This window comes from Benincasa hispida, chromosome 10, assembly GCF_027475165.1.
Source record: "Benincasa hispida cultivar pf3 chromosome 10, pf3_genome.v1.1, whole genome shotgun sequence".
Classification (NCBI taxonomy): Eukaryota; Viridiplantae; Streptophyta; class Magnoliopsida; order Cucurbitales; family Cucurbitaceae; genus Benincasa; species Benincasa hispida.
The window spans coordinates 42331725-42348397 of record NC_143487.1 but is presented as its reverse complement, the minus strand read 5'-3'; the positions used below and the strand labels follow the sequence as shown (position 1 = coordinate 42348397).

The window sequence follows — 16673 nt, the reverse complement described above, 5'->3', positions numbered from 1 at the left end:
GTTGTGTGTCTCTCTTCTCTTTCTCTTCTTTTACTTTTCATCCGATTTCATTCAATGTTTTATGTAAAGATAAGTTTCAAGCAATTTTGATTTTCAAAAAGATTTCATTCAATGTTTTATGTGAAATGTTAATATCCATTTTATAGAAGGGTGGACACAAGAATATATACAAGAAAGATTTTTGAATATTAGGAGAAGATAAACAAGAGATTTTGTATATGAAAAATCCAAACAAACTAAGTAAATCTAACACCAAACAGGGTGGACAATAATTTGAAATAATACAGGCGACCATAGAATTTCATCAATGAACTATTAGAATAAGTCCATTATTTACCCAATAAAAGAAAAAAGAAAGAAGACATGAAAGAATAATGCAGTTCTTTCTTACACCCTCATTAGTTCCAAACACTCATTTGTAGTAGAAAAAGATGTTTGATCATCAAATATCAAACGAATTTCGAATATTTCCACCCGTGATGGCCGTTGATCATCATCGTCATGGTCTGTTCTAAATTGAAGAACTGTAACATCAAAATGACTTGTATCTTCTCTCAATACTCTATCCAAACCACCCATTGTTGAGATTTTCTCAACATAAGAAATGTACAAATGATCTGATTCACCAGACAAAGGATATGTCCCGTGGACATCGATACAGTTAATCTGAAAACGGAAATAGCCGCTACAGTTCTTCATATTGTAAACAACACAAAACATTATCCCTACAACATGTTTCTTCACATCCAATGGCAATTGAAGCGAGAGAGAGCCGCCTCTGCTACCGCTAAATGAATTAGGAATCTCATTTCCAGGTAGCTGTAATTGAACAAGATGCCATTGTAGATACCCTGCCACATGCATAATCAAGGATTATATTCAACTACATATACATTCACCCAATAGACTTCAGTTTGAGATGCTTTTGGCACTTAGTATTGTTAAGTAAAATCACACTTTTTTTTCTTTTTTCATTTTTTTTTTTAAAAATAAACACCAACTATATATAAAATAGTTGCAATATATAATAATCAAACCCAAAATATTTGCAGATGCAAAATTTTTATCTACCTCTCAGTGTCTAATTCTCTACTCCTTTATTATGTATACATGCTTCCACTGACCACACTCCCATCAAGTGTTTAAATGTAATTTTCCCCATCATTTTAATTAAAAAAAAGGTTAAGAAGAATGGAAATTTTGATTCTCTCCTCACTTCCTCAATTCCCCTTATTTACTAGAGATAATATGGAGTTATATCTCAAAATCAATTGGTAATGTGAGGAATAACCCATCTATCTTTTAAAGAGTGTGAGATCCCTTTGATTTTTTCAATATGGAATCCTCAACGTTATATATAAGAAATGGGACATATAAGGGGAAAAACATATATGTGTTGGAAATAGGGTTTTTAACCTAAGGGCATTTATGTAATTGTGTAAGACCCCTAGGATTCCCTACTGTCTATTTATACAATGAGTCCCTATGTATTTAAAGTATCAGTTTTAAAACAAATAAGAAAAAGACTTTATATCGTGGTTTTTCTCCCTACACTAGGGTTTCCACATAATCCTGTTGTTTTTCTCTTCCCTATTCTCTTTTTTAACATGGTATCAGAGCACGGTGACGAAAACCTAGCCGTTATGAAAGAGAATCGACCTCAATCCTCCTCTATTGATGGGTCTTCAAGTTTTGACATGAGAACGGCAATCCGAGCAGCAGTAAAGGAATTTTTTCAGGATGCCCTACCGGAATGAATATCTGTCGTTCAGGTACAATCCTTGGAAAATCGCCTTCAGCCAACTGGGTATCACCATTCCGAAACCAGTCAGAATCCGATTGGAGCTAGAGCCGGCCGCGAAGAACCATTGATTCATGATCGGAGCTATCACGATCATGGCAGAGTCGCCGACGGTCTCAGACGTGAAGAACAAACTGACCGCGAGGAGGGGTTGACCGTCGATCAGAGCTATCACGATCATGGTAGAGTCACCGGCGGTCTCAGACGTGAAGCATAAACTGGCCACGAGGAGGGGTTGATCACCGGCGGTCATGATCAGGGTAGAGGGAGAAGTATCAGGGGCGAAGAGCAGAAGTGTGATCTGATTAGGTTTAGTACCGGTTTGGAGTAAACCGGACTGGTTCGAGTTGAACCCAAGCAGACCAGTCGGAGATTTTAATTCCGACCCGATCCGATCCGATCCACGTCAGGCCCGACCCAAGAACAGAGCCCTCAATTTCGACCAGCGATTCGACCCACGCCTGACCTGACTCGAAAGCTTAGCCCTTAATTTCGACCCATGCCTGACCCGATCCAATCCAACCCATGCCCGACCCGAAAACTCATCTGTCCAGTTTTTTGCACCAACTAATCCATTTTCAGCCCATCCAGCCTGACCCGGTGATCCAGTTTCCTTCAACAGCAGACCCGATGATTTTTTGACATCCAACAGCCGAGGTCTCGAGCAACCAGCACCTGTTCCATTCAATTGTGGTTCAGTTCGTTACCCAAACGATGTGAGACAGCGGTTGGCTTACCTGCAATAGCAGATTTCTGATTGGAAACAATGTTCAGTGCAAATCCTCAACCGATTTATTCAGAAAATCCGGTAAACTCATTACCTATTGTGCCTAACGTTTCCTACTTATCTGGTTGGTTGGTAATACTGCAGGATTTATCGTCAGAGAAAAATTAAATGGCCAGAACTATTTTTCTTGGTCTCAATCGATCCGGATGGCCTTGGAAGGGTGCCACAAGTTTGGATATTTGACAAGGAAAATTCCAAAGTCGGCCCCAGGTGATCCACAAGAACAAATTTGGAAAGGAGAAGATTCATTGCTACGGCCTGTCTTGGTGAACAGTATGGAACCCTAGATAAGAAGACCGCTATTATATGCTACCACAGTAAAGGATATCTGGGAGGCGACACAAGATCTATATTCTAAACGATAGAATACTTCTCGGTTATATACACTCCATAAACAGGTTCATGAATCCAAACAAGGGTCTATGGATGTTACCTCTTATTTTAACAAATTGTTGATGCTATGGCAAGAAATGGACTTGTGTAGAGAAATTGTCTGGAATTGTCCACAGGATGGGGCCTAATATTTGAAGATTGAGGAAGCAGATTGTGTTTATGTGTTTTTGGCTGGATTAAATCCAAAGTTTGATGGGTTTTGTAGTCAGATCTTGGGCCAGCGCCCGATTCGTTCACTTTGAGAAGTCTGTTATGAAATACGGCTGGAAGAAGATCAGTCGTATGCCATGAATAATACCACCTCAACTACTGACGCAGCCGTTTTCCTTGCCAAGCCGTCTAATACTGATGGTGATAAAAAACCTCCTCCCGTTTGTGAACATTGTTAAAAGCTTTGGCATACAAAGGATCAATGTTGGAAATTACACGGGAAGCCCCCAAATAGCAGGCGACGACAGTCTCATGACAAATCTAATTATGCCCTGGCAAGTGATTCAGTAGATGACCAAACTCAGAAGAAATCTCCTAGTGACGGTAAAAACAGTTGGGGTGAGTGCAATTGCACAGTCAGGTAATTTTCCTTCTTTCAGCCTAATTAGTTTGAATGGTAAGAAACCTTGGATTGTGGATTCAGGGGCTACTGATCATCTTACAAGTTCCTTAAAGTTATTTATGTCCTATGATCCGAGTGCTTCTGTCAATAGTTGTGAATAAAGATTGGCCCCTACACCAGCTTGATGTTAAAAATGCATTTTTGTACGGGAAACTTGAGGAGGAAGTCTATATGAGTTCCCCTCCTGGGTTTGAGAGTCAATTTAAAAATAAAGTGTGTAGATTAAGGAAATCACTATACGGATTGAAACAGTCTCCAAGGACCTGGTTTGACAGGTTCACGACGTTTGTAAAGCACAGAGATATGTTCAAGGACATTCCGATCACACTCTTTTTGTAAGAAGATCAACATCAGGGAAAATAGTGTTATTATTGTCTATGTTGATGATATTGTTTTATCTGGGGATGATGATGTAGAAGTCACAAGACTAAAAATAGAGATGGCTAGAGAGTTTGAAATTAAAGACCTCAGGAAACTAAGATACTTTCTGGGAATGAAAGTGGCTTGCTCAAAAGAGGGTATATTAGTTGCTCAACGAAAGTATACACTGGACTTGCTAAAGGAAACAGGTATGACTGGGTGTAAACCTGTTGACACGCCAGTAGAATACATTGTGAAAATCAGTAATAAGAATGATGGAATTCCTGTCAATAAAGAAAGGTGTCAGCGGTTAGTTGGGAAGTTGATATACTTGTCTCACACAAGACCAGATATTTCTTATGCAGTAAGTGTTGTGAGTCAGTTCATGCAAGCTCCTTGTGAGAATCATATGATAGCAGTTGAACGTATTCTTCGGTATCTGAAAGGAACTCCTGGTAAAGGCCTAATTTTCAGGAAAACTGATAAACAATTTGTTGAAGCTTACACTGATTCTGACTGGACAGGGTCTGTTATTGATAGAAGATCTATGTCTGGACATTGTACGTTTGTCTGGGGAAATCTAGTCACCTGGAGAAGTAAAAAACAAGGAGTTGTTGCTAGAAGTAGTGCTGAGGCAGAGTATCGGGCCATGAATCTAGGGATTTGTGAAGAAATTTGGTTGAAGAAAGTATTATCAGATCTCCAGCAAGATAATGAGCTTCCAATGAAATTATTTTGTAATAATAAAGCCGCCATCAGTATTTCAAACAACCCAGTTTAACATGACAGAACTAAACATGTGGAGATAGATAGACACTATATTAAGGAGAGGTTGGACAGTGGAAACATATGCATCCCTTATATTCCTTCGAGTCAACAAGTTGCTAATGTACTTACAAAAGGGTTATTGAGATAAAATTTTTAATTATTGTGTAAGCAAGTTGGGGCTTGTTGATATCTATGCACCAACTTGAGGGGGAGTGTTGGAAATAAGTTTTTTAACCTAAGGGCATTTATGTAATTGTGTAAGACCCCTAGGGTTCCTTACTGTCTATTTATACAATGAGTCTCTGTGTATTTAGAGTATCAGTTTTAAAACAAATAAGAAAAAGACTTTATATCGTGGTTTTTCTCCCTACACTAGGGTTTCCACGTAATCCTGTTGTTTTTCTCTTCCCTGTTCTCTTTTTTAACAATATGCATATATGTTCATAAAATATTATACCAAAACGTTGAGATTGAAAAGTCATGGTTTAGTGAGGGAAGAAATTAAAAACTAATCTGATAAAAGAATACTTCTGTCTAATTTTGGCATAAGTAGTAAGCATCTGTAAAGAGTTTGTCTATGTCAAAAAATCTTTTAGCATCAAACCTTGACAAGGAATCACACCCAGTTGCATCTAATGTTTCGATACGTGGTGGAATATCTGAAATATGTTCAAGAAATTTGGAATTATTACAATGGATGGATCGAAGATGCTTAAATTTGCTCATCCCTGTAGGGAGTCTCTTGATGTTTCTCCCACTTAAGTACAAATGGTTCAACGAGTGGAAGCAATTGAAAGCCATGATGAAATCCAATTCCAAAATGCTACTATTCTCAAAATTGAAAGACCAAATAAAACGGTCAAGATAAATGCTCAAATCTTGAATACCATGATCATCTCCATATAAACTAGAATTAATGGAGTTTAAAGGCTGTGGAAATTGCTGTAGCTTGAAGCACTTAGTCAATGTAATAGCTGAAAGCATTTTAAGCACATAGATGCTACTTGGAAGATGCACTAAGTCCTCACACAACCTCAAGTCTAGATGCCGAAGACCACTTAGTTTTTCCATTGATTTAGGTAGCTCTGTTACACCAGTTTCTTGTAAACTAAGTATTCGAAGGTATTCCATTTCTTCAACAATGTCAGGGAACTTCTTCAGGTTGCAGCAAGATTTAAGATGAAGCTGCTGAAGAGTCTTTGATTTCAGACCCACATTCGAAAAAGACTCAAGGTTAAAGCAGTTCATGATTTCTAATCTGATCAGATTTGGCATTAACGATATATCGCCAACTTCGGTCAACGTTTCACAATTTTCTAAACTTTAACTGCTTTATACTTCTAAAATACTGTCAAACAAGTATTTGGGACATTGCCCCTGACCCCAATTTGCTGATCCATCAGGGAGACCTCATACTTGATCATTTAGAGAGTTAGATAATGGATTTAAGGCATTCCAATCGTTTTTGTTTTTGTTTTGTTTTGAATTTTTAATTAACTTTTTACTTGTCCATGGTGTAAAACTAGAGGTTTTTTCCAACATTTTGAACCAATTAATACACTTATCGAAACCTTTCAAAACTTAGCTGTATTGCTATGTTATTAGGGGTGATTGTAAATATAGCAATCAGACTCAAAGTATTAACAAATATAGCATGATGTAACTCTCAAAACTTAGTAGTATTGCTATTGTTATTAGAGGTGATTACAAATATAGCAATCAGACTAAAGTATTAGCTAATATAGCACAATGTAAAATAATTTGCAAATATAACAAAATTTATATTAAGCTCTCAGAGTGTATCAACAATAGATCATATCTCTAATAGGAGTCTATAAGTGATAGAGTCTATTACTAATAAGAGTCTACTAGCTTAGCGATAGAATTTATCACTAATAAATTTTACTAAATTTATAATACTTCAAAATTGTTGTTATATACTTAATTATTAATCTTAAAAGTGTTACTTATTACTATTAACTTTGTAATTACTGAATTATCGATAATTACTGAGTAATATAGATATAGTTACACAGTTCATAAATGAAGAGATGAAAGCAATAATGGCATACCTTGAGATTATGTCTGAGTTGCTGAATAGGATAATGTGAGGTACCCAATAAAACAAGTTTTGTTGGATGAAAGGTAGATGGTACCAGAGAGGATGAAGAACGACGACATTCAAACCATCTTAATTCGTTAGAAAGGTATCGAGGAGTCCCAATAACATTGACATTATTACGTATTATAAGCGATCTCAATTTTTTCATTCTTGAAAAGGCTTTAGCATGCAACCACACTTCTTCTTCTGCTTTGGGGATTTCTAGAACTATCCCTTCAACCTTTTTTGTTCCCTGAAAAACACAAAAGAACGCACTCAATATATATACATATATATATATATATATAGCTAAAGAATCAAAACTTCTTTAATTATCGATAACGTATATGCGTCTTACACTTGAAGTTATTGATAGTATTATATATAAATGGAAAGCATAGACCTTTTTAAACATACCATAGGTGTTTCGCCCATTGACTTTATAAATTAGTGTTAAATAACTAAACTTCACTAATTTTAATAGTGTTCGCTATTGAAGTTTTACGTATTTATCTAGAAACTTCATCTTCCCTTCTTTTTCTCTTTTACACATTTATCAAAAAACTTCATCTTCACAACCATACATCTTTTAGATTTCCTAAACCTTATTAACTATAAACACTCTCGTAAAAAGATGGGCGAAGATATATTCTTAATACACATTTTGTTTTTAAACTTATCAATGTTCTGTAATGTCATGTCACAATTTTTCTATAGATCTCAGTGAGAGGCTAGGAATAGATCATACCTCATTTTCTTGTAGTATTTGAAGGACATCTTGGTGATACCACAATCTACTACGTCTTCCAGGATCTGAAGGAGATTCTTGACGAACGATCTCTCTACCCATTAGTTGAATCAAGTCATGCATTTCGAATGTATCGCGATCAATATATATAAGAGATTTCTTAATAAGCACTCCAATTCCATAATGAGGGTAGAAATCACAAACATCGAAAAAAGAGTTCACATCTTCTGTGCTATACCCTCTAAAGAAGCATGCAATATCTAGAAAAATTGCCTTCTCAAGTTCTCCAAGTCCATCAAAACTTAGTTTAAGTTTATTGTGAACATCCTGATTTGGAATCTTTTTCAACTTCTTCAATTGGCTTTCCCATTCAAGTTTACTACAATTGCATAGAGAAGCACCCACCACCTCAAGAGCAAGAGGAAGTCCATCTGCATGTTTAACGGCAACATTTGAAAGCTCTTCAAAACTCACATCAGGAACAGGATTGTTAAATGCATTCCAACAAAATAGCTCAAGTGCTTCTCTATGATTTAATTCATCAACCTTGTAGGTCCACTTAATGTTGTGTTTATTTAAAAGATGCAAATCTCTAGTTGTTATGATGATCCTACTTCCCGAACCAAACCAACTCAAATGTCCTGTAAGTTTTTCTAATTGGTTTGAATGATCCACATCGTCAAGAACAACAAGCACCTTCTTGTTTCTTAGTCTATCCCTCAACATATTACTTCCTTTGTCAGAAAATTTTATCGACCTATGGATTTTAATCAACAAGATGTCTTCAAGGAGTGATTCTTGCAATTGAGTTAACTCATCATCCCTTGAGAATTTGCATTTTTCTTTTATATTAGGAAGAAAAGTGCAGGCTTCAAAGCGATGTGCAATACAATTATAAATAGCTTTTGCAATGGTTGTCTTTCCTATTCCACCAAGCCCATAAATTCCAATCATCCGAACATCATTGGACTCTATATCTAATGTGGACTTTAGTTTTTCAATATGAGAACCAATCCCAACTGGATTCTTGGCAACTATTAAGAGTGTCTTGTTAAGCTTAATCCATATCTCTTGAACAATTTCCTTTATAATAGTAGGCTCGTCAGACGACCTACATCAAAATCAGAATAGATAGTGGGATATATAAAAGGGTAATAAAGAACAGAAAATTACAATGTTATTGAAAAAAATGAAAGGATCTCACAATTTTTATCGTGGTTGTTGCAAGTACAGTAATCAGACTCAAAGTATTAACAAATATAGCACACAATGTAAAATAGTTTGTAAATACACCAAAATTTAGATCTCAAGGTTTATCAACGATAAATCATATTAAAGAATTCGCATGTTGAGGATCCCATTTTATCTAATAATGTTACCTGTTATCCAAATGCGTCCCCGATAAATTGGCGACTTTAGTTAGAGCTTCTCTCCATCTCTCTACCCTTTTCAAGTCTTCCTTGAATCTCTCTTTCTGTAAAATGAATGGTTCTCCAAAAGTACCTTTTTGTTTTCTAACTTGAGAAGGATCCACATGATAAAACACTGGCCAAACCATCTGCCCTTTACCACTCTCCACACAGTTCATAATTTGAACAACCTCATCCAAACACCAACTAGAAGATGCATAATTTTCGGAAAAAACTACAAGAAAAAACCTTGACCCCTTGATTGCTTCACAAAGTTCTTGTGAAATTTCTGTTCCTCTCTTAAGCTCCTCGGTGTCTCTAAAGGTATTGATTCCAACCTGCACCAAAGCTTCATAGAGATGACCCGTAAATGACTTGCGAGTATCCTCACCTCTAAAACTTAGAAACACATCATATGACCAAGAAAAGATTGAAGAATCCATCACAATTTTGCAACCAATATAATACCACCAATTCTTGTGCTATGCGGGGCTCATATATAGCACCCAGAAATCATCACAACGAGGAAGGAGTGGAAGACTTGATCGAGTCTTCTTCAAAGAATTGCTCAAAGAGGACTTCTTGTTTTGGGGAGGTTCTACGAAATTGGTAATGATTAAGACAGCACTCAAATCATGTGCAAATTGAAGCTTTGAATTTTGCATCTACATATTCATGAACTAATTTTTAATTTGACAATTGGGTGTGTATTGATATTGATGTATCTAATTATTTCTATTGGGTGATTGTAATTAGTAGCATTTTTAGAGATAATAATTAAGTATATAGCAATATTTAAAAAATTGCAAATATAGCAAAGTCTTAGACTATACCGCTGGTAGACTTCTACAAGTGAGATGGTCTGTCACTCCTACCGACAATAGGTCTATCACACTTAGAGCTGGATCTAAATTTTGTTATATCTGTACTTTTTTTATATTATATTATTTTTAGTAACACCTTGAATCTGATTGCTATATTTGCAACGTGTTCTTTTTATATGAGGCTACGGTTGACAATAATATTGTATATGTTGGGCTTTTTTATTTCAAATGCAGCAGCCAACCCCAAATAAAATAAAAGGATAATATGTCTACTAGGGGTGTTCATGGGTTGAGTTAGGTTGGGTTGAAAGACTTTTTAGACCTAACCTTCAATCCAAATAACTCTTATTAAAAAATGAACACAATCCAAGAAATATTTGGGTTAGGTTGGTTCGAGTTAATCGAGTCATTTATTTAAAATTTTGTTCTAAAAAGAAGCAAAACGTAAATATGTAAAAATCTAATTTAATTATTTTCATATATTGAATTAAGATTAACTACTCAATTCCATTTATATAGTTCAAATTTTCTTTCTAAAGTGCAAAGAAACTACTTTTAAGAGTTATTGAAGAATAAATTATTAAAAAAATATTGGAATTAAATAAAATTAAAATCAATATATGTATAAATAATTGTGTTATAAGTAACAAAATAATATATTTTAAAATTAATAATAAATTCGGGTTGGTTTGGGTTATATTAGGTGAACCCATGAACCAATGAACCCAACTCAAACCGTATAGGTTGGATTGGGTTGATAGGTTTTTTCGTATCATTGAATTTTTTAAACACCCCTAATATCTGCACGTAGCTCACTTGTACATCATGCCCATATCACTTAACTTCTTCAATAATTCAATTTACTATGATTTATACCTTAATAATCTAATTAAATAGACTCAATTACAAGAATGTCCTAAACCCACAATTTCAGAAGGGATTTTTATATAAAAATCCATCTTTGGCCATATATTTTTTTAAATAGCTTTAGTGGGTTTTTTTTTTTTTTTTTTTTTTTTTGACAAATTTGACATTTTCCTTTTTTTTTCCTACTTTCGTATGTTATTCTATTAATTGTGTTAATTGTGGTTTTTTTTATTAATGATCCATCTTTATTTTTTTATTTTCGAAGTTTCATTAATGATGAAGAGATAAATACATTTATTAAGTAGGCGAAACTGAATTTAATATGATTTTTTTCAATTTTTATTTGGAGAGAGAAAATACATTTAATATAATTTTTTTCATTTTCAAACGGAAAGAGAAAATGTATTATTTTATTTTCTATTTCACGGTTTCTAGTGTCTCTTAATTTTTCATGTTTGCTTTTTAATATTATGTGATATTTATCCCTGTTTATTTTGAGTATTATTTGTTTTAATGTTATATATTCCATTGTTTATTTAGTTTATTTATTTATATATTCAATTTTTATAAGGTTCCTTCAATAACACATAACTCTCCATCTTCATCTCTTCTTCTTCAGCCATGGTCGCCATGAATCTCTCTCCCCGCATCGTCGATCCGATTTACTCATACCATCGTTGTGGACCAGATTTGCTTGTCTCGTCGACTGTATATGTGTGTCCCGTCGTCATTGTTTCACCTCGTGCCTCTACGTCGTCGATTCATCCCACTCCATTCATGTCATCTCATACCGCATCGTCAATTCACCTTACGTCGGTTGTCTCTCATCGTCGTATCTACTCGCCCCATGTCGTCCGTCTCCTGCCTGCAACTCACACCGTTGGGTGGAGAAAAGAAAGGGAAGGGGAAGGAGAAAAGAGAGAAAGGAGGAAGAAATGAACGTGAATCATTTGGAGAAGAGAATATATGAAATGTATTATTGGGGAGAGGAAATATATGAATGGGGGAGAGGGAATATACATGGAGAAGAGAATATATGCAAAGTTCAATAAACCGTTTTTGCAAAAAAATGAATTATTCAAGACATTAATGTAATATAACCCTTATTTTTAGGTCTTCTACGTAGAAACCCTTTCATAAATAGCTTAATCAGTAGAGATATTACATATAAATCAGGCCGAAAGTCCTTTACCCCATTGCATAATTCTAATGACTTTTTTTTTCCCAAAAAAAGGAAGTACGAAAAACCATATATGAAAAAAATAATAGAACACGTGTGGTAAAGTGTTCTTTCTTCGAAAACCGCTTCTTTTCAAACACAACCACTAAGGAAAGTTTCAACATTTGAAGATTTCCATCACCAGTAGTGAGATAATATAAATAAAAAAATATGTCGAATAAAACGAAGTACATAATAAAACATCCAACATCAAGTATAATATATATTCTCATGTACCATTGTATTTTAAAACTTATAAGACTAGTTATCATGTACCATTGTAATATATTAAATATATTTTCATTTCTTGTGTACAACAGTTTTTTTCGATGGATTATAAAGTGGACTATGAGATGATATATGTATCCTTCCGTTTTAAAGTATATTAATAGAAACTATGGAATTGTATATTTCATATATGTATTAGATATAACTCTTTCAATTGTGATATTATAAGAAAACATGATTCATAAAACTGATAACAAAAAACATACCCTTTTGGGTAGAAGGGTGGAGATACAAAAATTCTAATAAGGAAAATTACAATGGGTAACAAAAAAAACTTAAAGGATATTTACAAATATAGTAATAGTTTTCTAAACTGCAAAAAAGAATTAAACCCGATTCCCATTTTTTACTTTTATAATTTTACCATCCTTTATGTATCAAGAGATATATCTGATATACTTAATGTTTTGGTATATCAGTCAATTGATATACATCATATTTGACATATAAATAAATCGATATACTTTATTTAAAGAATAATATTTATACAATTTTATATCATGACTTTAATTATGTTATGGTCAATGTTGTTTGTTTGATTATGATAAATATATATTTTTATTTTTTTTCGTGTTGATATAAAGTTGTTTTCATTCGATTAGTTCAATTTTAATGTTGATGGTATATCTTAAATGTATTAATTTTGCCAAATGATGATACCAAATATAAATTATATTAGTTAATCTGTATTATTTTCAACAATTTTAAATGATTTTAGTGTTATATAAGCTATATTTAATTTTGTATATCAATTGTATTACAAAATATTTCATATTTTGTATACTATATGATTGATATACCTGATTTAGAAAGAAAAAAATATCAATGATATTGTTGATATACGAAATATGAAGTTTATCATTTAGAATAATACTTAAAGTTTAACATTGGCATTTCAATTGTATATTAATACTAATTCAAAATGAATTGCAAGAAGATCATTAGTATATTAATGATATATCATAATGAGCTAGAAATGCAATATTAAGTGATTGGTGTGTATCAGTAATTTATGTACACTCCTTCAAATTTTATTTAAATTGTAACAGTGTATCAATAGTATATCAATTATGATCTAATCTTTTTTTTTTTTATTGGTGCATCAGTAGTATTTCAAGACTCATTCAAAATTCAATTTCAAGTATATATATTATTTGTGCATTAGTTGTTATAGTTAAACACTTATTAAAAATTCATTTAAAGTACAAATTAGTTTTTCAATACTGTATGAAAGCTCATAAAAAACTAATCTAAAGCATATCATTAGTACATTAGTAGTATATCTGATAGAGTAAACTAACATGCAGTGGAAGGAATCAGAATGAATAAACACTCTAATTGCATTTAATTTGAGTATAAGAGCATGCATTAAAACAATTTTCAAAAGAATGGTTTCTGAAATCCAATACCTTTGATGAATCACTGAAAATCATGCTTCTCTCTACAAATTGGATCTTCAAATTCACAGCAAACCACCACAAAGACCTTCTCTATTATCCTCTAAATCGGATTGAGAGGTGGAATCTTTAAATTTACGTGAATTGGTTGATAAGGGAGAGGGTTTTGTGAGTAGAAAAACCAACAGAATTTCTCCAACTTTTAAGCTTGCATGAGAGTCAAATTGAAATCAATTACTTCAATTTATTGTGCAAGACCATGCAATTCAGATTTGCAAAGATGATGCCACTTTGATTTCCATTGAAATTGAAGTGGTATGAGGTGGATTAGTGAGTGGGAAAATCCAAATTTTGGATTTTTCCACTTTTTAATTTTAATATTTTAAAATTTGATTAAATTAAATAAAACTTAATTTATATAAAAATTGATTTTCAAATTCAATTTTAAAATTAAGTTTTATAATTTTGAATTCTCACGAAATCCAAAATTTCAATTAATCAAATAGACAACATTGAACACAAATTTCAAAATTTTATTAAATTGGATAATTAATTAAAGTAATTTAACCAATTTAATTTGATATCAAATATTAAATTTTATATTTCACCTCATCAAATATTTAAATCATTATTTAAATATTTTTGAACTCTCCAATTTTGTTTAATTACAACAAAATTAAACGTTTTAATTATATTAAATACAATTAATTAAAATTCTAATTTTGAATTTAAACATTTCAAAAGTGCTCAATTCACTAATCCAAGCTACAATTTTACGAGCTAGTAGAGGGACCTTAAATACCTACAGATCATGTGCTCCGATGATTTGAGATTAATTGGCTAAATTCTTTAGACCAAACTAATCGATATTCGTTAACTACCGAGACACACCACTATAGCTCGATACTTACACTCTCCTCATTATAGATATATTTATGTCCAGTTTAACCTTAATTAGTAAGTCAATCTTTCACATGCTTTTCGTATTTACAACTAGGTCAAAAATTACCGTTTTACCTATATAAATACATCTTGCTCCTTAAGCTCCCACTGATTCTCTATTGAATAATTTGGTTTATAGTTCAACTAATAAACCATGGCACTCTCCATCATGAGAGGGCATGCACCCATTGTTCAAGACCAGGAATCAGTACTTAAGAGAATAACCTATCTGCTAACCCAAAGTTGGGTAGGAGTGAATTCCATCTTGCAGGACTATGTCCCTACCTGTCTATCTAGTCTTGGGAGGCTTATTGAGCAGTGCTATTGGACTACTCTCACCTATGCAGATCAAAGGATAATCTCGAATAAACAGGAGTTCGTAGTTAGCTCAGAATTAAGATCGTGTTACCCTAAATCATTGAATTTGAAATAGTCAATTTTAACATTAAACGATTGTTATAAAGAAAAGTGACTAATTCGAGGACCGGTCTTATGAAAGCTTGTTGCATGTTCTCACTCGTATGTCTCCACATGAATGATTTTGGGATCACATCATTTGTATCAATATACAAAATGGGTCGCATTCAATAGTGTCACCAGGATGAGGTACCCAATCTTATCCATATACTTATAGACTATTTTGGTTATATACTAAAAACTTGATCCACTTTTATGTCTCCACATAAAGTTAAAGTATTCATATCATAGCCATGGATTTGCTTATTGGATTTTTATAACAGAATACAATATCAATAACAATTTACTAAATAAAATACTCAATAAATACTTTTATTGATAAATATGATATGTTTTCAACATTTACGAACTGGGAGTTTTAAAACATTCTCAACAATATCAACATTTATTATAATTAAAATCTTAAGTATAACGTTGGTGCATTCGTATTATATTAACATCAACTTGAAATGACTAAAAATTCATTTCAAGTTAAAAAAAAACGTTGGTACATCATTGTATATCAGTACTTTTTAAAACTACACATTGGTTCAAGTATATCAATTATATATCGGCACATGTTCAAAATTCAATTTCAAATGTAACATTGGCATACCAATAGCTTATCAACATTCATTCAAAATGGTTACTAACATAACTAATTGAACCATTATAAGTGAATTATTATGTACAACAAATATAATATTCTATAATAGACGAATAAGAATATTGAAATTCATTCCACGAATAACAGTAAACAAACAAGCACTTATTGACTGATAAATATGGTTTATGAATGATAAATTTGCTATATCCATTGTATAACATATATAGTTTATATTTGGTATATTAGTTTTGGTATATTAGTCCACCGATATACTAAATATAAAGTATATCAAATAACTAATATACCAGATATAAACAAAGTTTAGGACATTTATGAAATATTGTTGGTAAAGTATATCAATTCTTTAAATCTTTCTTATCCATTCTCATTTTACCAATTTCTCTGTCCAACATCAAAAGAGAAAACATGAAGTTCTCGAAGATGATGGAACAGTGAGTTTTCAAGAAAAGTTTAGGCATAGAAAAGCTTAAGGCATAGAAAAATGCAAATTATTTATGCAAAAACTAGATTTTAAATAGAATAGATAATATACTATATAATGTCTGTAGTGGTGGATTTGGTGAAAATCTTTGAGAATCGTCAAAGAAAACCGGTATATCTAATATAGAGTATGTCATAGTAATGAAATTTATATTTGAAAAATGGAGTCGTTAGGTCTTCAAATGATGTATATTTTCTATGTTAATTTCTCCAAAATTGTGTTGATTATTTGCTTTAAATGCTAATTTTGTAGGTAAAACGGTCCCCGAAGCGTTTAGGAATCATTGCAAGAAAATTGTGCCAAAAAGGCTATCAAGCATCAAGTATTCTATATTTCATACCATCGAGTAAATGCCAGTGAACATCATCAAGTAATCAAGTATCGAGTCATCGAGTATCATTGATTTTCCTCTTATTCATTTTTCATCGAGTAAAAGCTATCAAGTAAAGGCCATCCAACGTCCAGCATCAAGTAAAGCATCATCGTGCATCGAGGATCGAGTATAAGTCAAGAAGCTCGCTTTTTAAACTGCAAAAACTCGATGTGTTCATTCTTTTTTCTGGATTTTTATGCGATTCATCCCCGAGCCTC

The 16673-nt window shown here is 32.8% G+C and overlaps 1 protein-coding gene across 1 annotated transcript; it reads right to left on the bottom strand.

Annotated features, from left to right (window-relative positions):
* Positions 1–212: 212 nt before the first annotated feature.
* LOC120088231 (disease resistance protein Roq1-like) lies at positions 213–9621 on the bottom strand. Its single transcript, XM_039045385.2, has 4 exons — positions 8951–9621; positions 7572–8682; positions 6795–7076; positions 213–851 (listed from the first exon to the last, which is right to left on the bottom strand). The coding sequence occupies exons 1-4, from the start codon at positions 9421–9423 to the stop codon at positions 741–743; spliced, it is 1977 nt and encodes a 658-aa protein (XP_038901313.1). The 5' UTR covers positions 9424–9621; the 3' UTR covers positions 213–740.
* Between the last annotated feature and the right edge of the window lie 7052 nt (positions 9622–16673).

Bases quoted from the DNA above. Each gene is read 5' to 3' on its own strand.
- LOC120088231 (XM_039045385.2), bottom strand. From the start codon at position 9,423: ATGGATTCTTCAATCTTTTCTTGGTCATATGATGTGTTTCTAAGTTTT. The intron at 7,077-7,571 runs GTATGATCTATT...TGTGTTTTTCAG, and splicing joins AAATACTACAAGAAAATGAG to GGAACAAAAAAGGTTGAAGG. The intron at 852-6,794 runs GTATGCCATTAT...TGCATGTGGCAG, and splicing joins AACTCAGACATAATCTCAAG to GGTATCTACAATGGCATCTT.